The 9,109-nt window shown below is 41.4% G+C and overlaps 1 protein-coding gene across 1 annotated transcript; it reads right to left on the bottom strand.

The window, feature by feature from the left end:
* Positions 1 to 6,733: 6,733 nt before the first annotated feature.
* LOC110921261 lies at positions 6,734 to 7,210 on the bottom strand. Its single transcript, XM_022165552.1, has one exon. It carries the CDS (start codon positions 7,208 to 7,210, stop codon positions 6,734 to 6,736), a length of 477 nt encoding a protein of 158 aa, XP_022021244.1.
* Positions 7,211 to 9,109: the final 1,899 nt, after the last annotated feature.

The raw sequence follows: 9,109 nt of genomic DNA, 5'->3' as shown, positions 1-9,109 counted from the left end.
TCTGCTCAGGTACCTCTGTTTGTGTTTTTGAAGGTTTTGACAGCCTTGTGAATGTTTCAGAAGTTAGGCTGTTTATTTGAAAAGGATTTCCTTGGATAAGCATATTTGCATTATCCTTTGAAAATTTCTTTTGTAGATAAAAACTTAAAAATCTTGGAAATAATAAAAATGATTTTTTATTGAAATTTTTGACCATGTCATTGAAAATCTACTGGGAATAGTTAAACTCAACTCCAGCCATTATAGCATAGCCCAGGTATTGGATTTTCATTGGGATCTCTGATGTGCTAAAAGTGGTCTAATTAAATTAACTAAATTAAACCCTAAACTAGACTCTCTAAGTTTCAAATCTATAAACTAAGACTCTCTAAACCTAGACCACACAACCGGCAAGTGTACCAATCAATGTAGTATAGCTACAGTAAGTCCGAGTATAGAACCCACGAGACTCAATTGAATTACGCTAAGACTCTATCTAGACCTAGAATGACACGACTTAACTAATTTGTTTATCTGATGAAGGGGGGTTTCTAAAAGTCCTAAATAAAATATTAAAATAATGCTAAAGGACTAGACACGAACTCGAACGAAGGCTTTGACCAGTGGCGATGAAGACTACCTAGGCTAGACGCAAGTTTAATTCAGAATGGATTTCTATTCGAAAGTTTTGTGGTATGGAACCGGGATCTTTAAATGCTAAACCTATTAAGATACCAACTAAGCCCCTCAATCCCTCTCAAGGTGATTCTTGTGGCACTACCTAGGCTGTTACGCTTACCGGTTTTTAGATTTCCTCACAGTCCTCTAACTTCTTGAAAGTGCCTAAATAAGACGATCTACCTCACAGCGCGAAAGTCTAAGGCAACTATGGGTTTTAATCTTGGTTTAATAGACAAGAGAATGTTTAAGGACTAGACCAATTTCTTTGACCTAGCTACAAACCAAACCGAGACCTATTAATAACCTCGAGCCTCACAGCGACAAGATTAGCAGAACACTTGATTTTATTAAATTACCGAATATTACTTCAAAGGTTAGTTACGTAATTTCAACTTAAAGAGTTAAAGATTTATTATGTGATATAGACACTCACCTAAATCAAGAACCCTAGCACAACCCTATTATGTGATATAGACCGTCACCAAGGATTATACGAAGCAATACACAGTAGTAAAACAAATATCAAGCATGCATATACACCAAGTTAAAATTCCATAGCTTTTACAATACAAGAAAATCCATAAACCACGCCAAAAACCGAATAAAAATCCAAATTTTATTTAAACTATTGTCATGCCTAGGTAGTTAAAGGTTTTTAGCTGGAAAACATCATCAAGAATAGAATCACAATCCAAGTATAAACTGAATTCATTGTGCAATAAAGTTTAAACGAATGAAAATAAAAATAAAGGATGATTAAACCCGAATCTTCACTCTCGAACGCTCCCGAAGTATACCCGAATGATTCCAAGCTTCCAAGATGCTCCAAAACCTTCAACAGCCTTCAATGGTGCTCCAAGAAACTCAAGTTCGTAATTGATGCCGACTGTTGATGATGATGATTTATAATTCAAGAAACCCTACTAGTCGTTGCTGATTCAAGTCGGTGCAGCTTTTTAACTCTCTCGCGGCCCGCGTAATACATAAGCCTAAGCTTACACGGCCCGTTTCAAGGCTATAGTTTCAAAAACACCTTTTAAGTTTAGGCGGCCCGCGTATGGGTTTATGTTTAGTTCACGCGGCCCGCCTGAGACCTTCTGAATGATTTTTCGATTCGTTTCCTTTCCCGAGCTCTCGATTTCCGTTTCAGCCTTTCGCCTTTCCAGGATTTGACTCGTTTCTGCTCCTTTTGGCTGTAAAGACCTGGAAATCACAAAATATCAATAGTATGCACATTCTACGCTAAAACGGGACAAAAACGAATATCTATCGACTAAAACGGACGCGAATAAAGATGTATTTTACAATACATCAAGTATCCCCACACTTAACTTTTTTTCGTCCTCGAAAAAGAATTATGCAAACGGAATCATAGTCGGAATAGTCGTTCGGGACAAAGCTTACGTTAATTTATTAAAATCGAAACCTGTGTTAGCCGCGATTGCAAGTATAATGATCCTATTAAACCCAACCCGGTTCCAAGCCCTTATCATGCGATTTTAGTTCAAGTTCGGTCAATCTACTTAGGGCGTCACACTAAGAATTGCAAGTCCACCTAATCCCCCCTCAAGCTTATAGGACAAAAGGAACCACCACTGGGTTATTTCCTAACCGTTTTATACCAAGATCAAGAGAGTTTAGAATCAAATCTATTCTTTTCATCACTTTTTCATTTTTTTTTTCTTTTTTTCTTTTCATCACTTTTTCATTTTTTTCTTTTTTTCTTCCGAGCGTAGACATTGCTTCCCCTAACCCAGAGGCATTCCGGCTGTAGAGTCGCTATCCCCAACCACATATTACATAGGCTTCAGTACTTTTTATTTATTTTGCAAGGTCGATTTCACACACCCTAGCGGTAATCTGGCTGTAGAGTCGCTATCTCCAACCACAGACTACATAGAAATGGCTACTTTCATTTAGATTCTAGCTCGTTTATTTTTTATTTTTAATGTTTATTTTTATTATTTTTTTTAATTTTTTTTTCATTTCTTTCTTAACGAGATAATGACCAAAAACTCTAACGATCTTAGCTTATAACGGCATCCCTTATACTATTATTGGCGGTTTCAATTTCCCCACTTTCCCTAGATGAGAACCCACTAGTAGACCGACAATTAGGTATATTTTAAGATCAAAGGAACACAGAACCGAATCGAGCCTACCCGCACATCCCAAACTAGACACAAGCTCAATTATTTTCATCTAATATTATTATTATTTGAACCCGAACAAAAACCCGACTTTTCTATCATTTTCCGCTTTTATTTTGCAAACTTCTTATTTCAAAAGACATTTTCTATTTTTTTTAACCTTTATGACTCAAGACTCACTAAACTAATGACTCAAGACTCAAATGTCCCATCCCCACACTTAAAAATTGCATTGTCCCTAATGCAAGGATGAAAACATGACTCCTAAAACTTAAAAACAAAAAGAAATACGAAAAATGAATAACTATACAAAGTATACAAGTGGAACGACTTAGCTGAATATATGTGAGACTGTCAGTGTGCCAGTCGATACCACATATGCCCTCCAATCCAAACGCGCTCAGCAAACTGTAAAAACTCAGACACGCGAACGGAAGCGGCAACAACAACGACCTAACAATCCAACATACCAAGCAAACATAATATATATCATCATATCATAAGTCACGATCACATCAACGTATCAACCAACCCCTAAAACCCTACCAACCTGTTTAAAATATTAATACAGACCAAAACACGAGGATTAAAAACAGCATAAAATAAAAACAAAAGATATAGCATCCATAAGCACTGTTGCATCCTCAACTAGTCATCATCCTGACCCCCCTGTCCGCCAACAGGATCCTCCTGCTGTGGTGGCTGCCAAGACGGTGGTAGTTGTACCTCAAGACGATCCATAATCACTCGCATCCCATCTCGCGACTCCTGCCTCACCTGCTCCACAAACTCAAACAACCTATCCACCCTATCATACAAGCCCTCCAATGTCACCGGATCCGGTCGCGGCTGCCTAATGGGGTACTCGCGTGCTGGCAACTGATGCCTCTGAAGCGTCACATGATAACGCTGGGGAATCGCAGCCTGCATTGCCTCTACGGCAGCTGAATCTGGTGGAGGTGGCACCTGCTGCCCCTCTATCACCGCCTCCCAGACCGGTGGAACATCCCATGTAACTATCCTCGCCAGCTGAAAGCTCTTCAGCTCCATTTGTGATGGAGCTGCTCCTGTATGCATCCTCTCAGCAGGATAATCAGCAAATATACCCAAATTCGCTGCTAACATCGTAATATATGGGCCTCCATACAACCTCGACTTTCCTCCACCCTTCTTCAGCCTCACCAACGACCATGCCAGAATACTCGCTAGATTGGCTGGCCGACGCTCAACCATGCACATCAAACAAAACAAACTATGCTGATTCACTTTATTATCCCCTTCATGCCTGCCTATCAATGTAGCTTCCAGTATCCTGTGCACAAACCGATAAAGAGGATCTCTGATATCAGACGCCACCATGTTGTTTGAAAATGGTGAAATAGCAATCATACACCAAAACCTCTCTAACTCCTCCTTTAACACACAAAAATCCTGCCTCTCCTTCACTACCTGCCTCAGCAAACCCCTAAACTCCTCAGACTCGACCTCCTGGCATGAGTAAAATCCAGTCGCCTCTGCGAACTGTGGTAGTGTCATGTTGAAGATCCTCTTTCCCAACCCAAACGAGACTACATCCGGCTCATCAAACCCTCCTTAATGCCTATACTGAAATGTGGAATGAAACTCCAAGGCAAGCTCGTACTACTGAGGCGCACCACAATCCAACACCATCCTAAACTTGGGCCCTAGCAACTCTTGCAGCCTCTCAACCTGCCCTAATTGCCCAACTAGCTCCTAATTAATCCTCCTGAACTCCAGCAGCTGCACATCCTTAATAATATCAAACTTCATATATTCAGCCGACCCAAAAGTAAATCGCAACAACGGGCTATCCTCCAGTACCATGCTCTGTCCATGTGGGACCCCCTCATCCCTATACTTAACCTCTCTAAGTGGTGTATCAGCCGGCTGCTCCTGAGCAGCTCCCTGAGCTCTAGTACCGCGCCTCTTGCGCCTTGTACCTGAAGACGATCCTGTTCAAACAATTCAATAAACGCGCAAAACAGGTGAACAATTAGTAAACACAAACTATTATTGGCATTTTTGAGTTTTTTTAACTTTTTTTGTTTTTTTATTAAATATAATAATATAATAATAAATATTCAAACGACGGCCGTATAGCATTTCGTTCGCGGCCGTTGTTTGAAACAAGTGACTATGACGCAAATCGACTTAAAAACAAACCGAACTTCGCCCGAATGGAGATTGAGTACGAGCGAAGCGGTTTAGTAATCAAGCGATGCAATAGACGCGCACAACAACACTAAGACGACTCAAACAAGACTCGACGAACTAAAAATGACCGTAAACGACACAAATGACGCTAAACTAGACACTTTGACGCACAATACACAAAAATTTACACTTTTACCCTCTCCCGGCACTTTGCTCGCCCTCGAGCAATCCTAAGTGCCGAGAAATCATCAACAAAAACCCAATGTGGAAGCAACGGAAACGGCACGCGTGGATTCGGTGAAAAAATTTGTTCTTTATGTCAAAAACGCGCAACCGCTTCCCCACACTTGAATTTTACGACGCCCAAAACAATCTGTCCGCAAATGTCAGTCGTTAAAACCAAATAAGCATCCTAAAACAACCCGTTTATAGCCTGACCCGTCTAAATTTCTTGTCCGAATTTATTGTACCAAACAAAACAAACCAACCCCCCTCCTGTCACTAATTGTGTCCAAACCATATCGCAAATAATCATTCGAAAGCAATCGTCAACTCTATTTAACCAAACCAATCAACCCGCACCCTCGCAATATTCTGATATCAGACCTGCTCACAACTTACTCACTAAGCAAAACAAGCCGCTCATATAACTTACTGTCCAAATTAGACCTGACCATTAACAATCCTGACAGACGCGACTAAGAAACAAAACTGAACATACTCAAAATCAACTAAAACTCGACAGACTCAACACAAACCTATGGACTCAAAACAACGAGCTGACGTGAAATAACTGTCCTGAAATAAGACCAAACAAGACTACTGACTAAACTAGACTCGATGACGAAACACATCAACAGAAAACAGAAAACAGAAAACAAACTAAAATTATACAGACTCGAACATGCAAACATAACGACTGGACAGACCAAACACGACACACAAACCCAAAAGACCTGACCCTACCCGACACTACAGAACCCTAATGACTCAAAATAGATAAGCAATGCAGGCGACGTACCTTGTGCTCGACGACTTGTAACCGAACTACAAAAACAGGGGAAATGGTGGTTGTGTGGTGGTCCGCGGCGGATATATGGTGGTGAGTGGTGAAAAATGGTGGTGGAAGGGGTATGGTGATGGTTTATGAAAACGGGAATGGAGACGGTGCAAATGGGGGTGGTGGAAGTGGAGGGATGAGGTATGCGATGGTGATAAGGGTATAATCGCTGGAGGAGAGGATTTTTAAAAGTTAGGGTTTTGTTTGATCCAAATTGGGGGTTTTCCAACTGTTATCGACACATGGAGTCCTCACGGCCCGCATGAGGTTTGGGTTAAGTGGAGGCGGGCCGCGTCGCGCATAAGGTTTTAAAACTCTTTTAAGCCCATACGGGCCGCGTCAACTTGTCATTAAGACTTACACGCCCCACGTGGACATTAAACAATAACATTATGTTTGATAACAGTAACAATTAGCAGCAGAATTGATTTTAATTAATCCCCAAATTGCCCCCTGCACTTATTTTGGTGTTTTTAATGTAAAACGTACATGTGATGCTGCTCGTTTGCTGATTTCGCCTTCGTGAAGGAATGTACACCTGCAAAAAATACTCACGACGCACATACGTACGCAAAATACGGAAAAACACAAAAAACAATGACGCAAGAACGCTAAAACACTAACTAAAGACACGACGAGAAAAACGACTCAATGTACAAACTATACACTCGAGTTTTCATTCAAGAAACTACGCGGTGGTGCTAGGCGGGTCAGAAAGAGGAACGGTTTCCTCTTCGGCAGTGTCGATGGGACCTCCTAAGTAGTGTTTCAACCGATGTCCGTTAACCTTCCACGAATTCGACTTATCTTCATCCAACAACTCCACGGTACCGTATGGGAAAACCTCCTTCACGACATACGGCCCGGACCATCTCGATTTCAACTTTCCGGCAATTAATTTCAATCTGGAATTAAATAAAAGCACTTGATCACCCACTCGAAATTCTTTCAACTTCCGTAACCTTCTATCATGCAAAGCTTTCGACTTTTCCTTAATGCTCCACGACCGATCATACGCGGCGTCACGAAGCGCCTCCAACTCATGAATTTGGAAAAATTGTTTCCTAGCGGCCTCGGTTAAATCAAGATTCACCGTTTTGAGTGCCCAAAGAGCTCGATGCTCTAACTCGACCGGTAAACGGCACGCTTTCCCATAAACAATCATAAACGGCGTCGTACCTAGTGGCGTCTTATAGGCGGTGCGGAATGCCCATAACGCATCGTCCAACCTCTCGGACCAATCCTTTCTACTCTTCCCAACCGTTTTCTCTAAAACTCTCTTCACTCCTCGATTCGCGTTCTCCACTTGTCCGCTCGTTTGCGGATGATATGCGGTAGACAAGCGGTGCGTAACTCCACATGATCAGCTGTTATAACCACTCCATAACCCTTTGAGAGGAAGCAAGTGTCCGTCTATTCAATTGAGAGGAGTCATTGCATTACATCCGTGTTGAAAAACAAAATCCATAAATTTAGGGAAAATGGATTTGAAAGATGATAACTCAACAGTGGAGGATCTCATTCTACAGCTCCGATAAATTCAGGGGTATTCTCAAATAATGGTTCATAGATGTTTGAAGACCGATAAAGACCGACAAATGTCCATAGTGCTGCTTCTTTGAACATTTGTCGGTCTTCAAACATCTCGGAATCATTATTTGAAAATAACCCTGAATTTATCAAAGCTGCAGAATGAGATCCTCAACTATTGGGTTATCATCTTTCAACCCCATTTTCTCTAAATTTATCAATTATGTTTTTTAGACCACCCAAAGCCACATATCCGGCTCCAAAGAGATCGAGACAGCTTGAAGCATAACCTGAACTTGCTGTAATTCCACCAGTTCAGTATTTAATCCCAATATACTAACTCAATACAAATAACAAATATTTGGTGTGCTACAACTGTAAATAACTCAGGAAACACATTTGAAACCGTAAATAACTCAGGAAACACATTTGAAACCATAGATCCTTGTCGATGGGGGTATTTGAGATGGGTGATTGTCACTTGCGTCTAGCCTGGTGGGAGATTTGGGACCATACACCTTCAACGTGAATGTGGATGTGCTTGTATATGTGGATGTGCTTTTGTGTGTGCATGCACATGTGCGTGGATTGAACACACACACGAAAGCAGTAAATGAACACGAAGATTTAAGGTGGTTCGGTCGGCAGACCAGCATCCACTGTGATGCAACTAGGGCTTATTTATTATTTGGGTGCTACACGGAATTATAAGCACAATTATATCAATATATATAGACTAATATAGGGTTAGGAAACTTTATCCCCAAGTTAGGCCCAAGCTTACATTGTAACTGAAAACACGCCATGTGCTCCCCTTGTCACGATGTCCCCCGAATGGTTTGACTTTCCAAACTCGTTCATCCAGAATCTTACCACTACCTAACTGCCTCGACCACCACCACCTTCCACCTCTGACACCTAAACCCAGCGCCAATATTATCCCCCACGGCTACAACCCACTACCGTAAACCCTAACCCCCAAACTCCATTAGCTTACACAACGACCACCGTACCAAATACAATGTCCGCACTCAATGCCACCACCCCTACCCGAAGTTAACTAGAAACCTAGATTGCACCAACAGCCACCTACGTAACCCACCCCAATCACTTGAACCTAAAAGGCACCTATAAACAGTTAGGGTCTCATCTTTCATTCCCCACACTCTCCACACTTTTTACCACATTTATGGTGGCAGAGGTCATAGAGGTAGTAACGATGGGGGCGATGGTGGTGTTGGTTGGTGGTGATGGTGGATAGCAAGGGGTTTTATGTAATTTTTGAAGGTAAATGACATAGTTTGCAATTCGATAAAAACATAAAAGATGATTTTTGTAATCTACACTATGCTACACTATGTTATATTGATGGGCCTATGCTACCGATACCTCGATGATATGTATGATGCAACTCATACCACCCCCCCTACGGATGAGCCTTCAACACAAGAGCACCATGAGCCTACCCAGATCGTAAATCATTAGTAGTATGGTACACGTTGTGGCAAATTTTTCACAATAATAACATCTTCGT

Source organism: Helianthus annuus, chromosome 17 (assembly GCF_002127325.2).
Source record: "Helianthus annuus cultivar XRQ/B chromosome 17, HanXRQr2.0-SUNRISE, whole genome shotgun sequence".
Lineage (NCBI taxonomy): Eukaryota > Viridiplantae > Streptophyta > Magnoliopsida > Asterales > Asteraceae > Helianthus > Helianthus annuus.
Note: the sequence above shows the minus strand (reverse complement) of the source record. Positions and strands in the feature narration are given on the sequence as shown.

Bases quoted from the DNA above. Each gene is read 5' to 3' on its own strand.
- LOC110921261 (XM_022165552.1), bottom strand. From the start codon at position 7,210: ATGATTGTTTATGGGAAAGCGTGCCGTTTACCGGTCGAGTTAGAGCAT.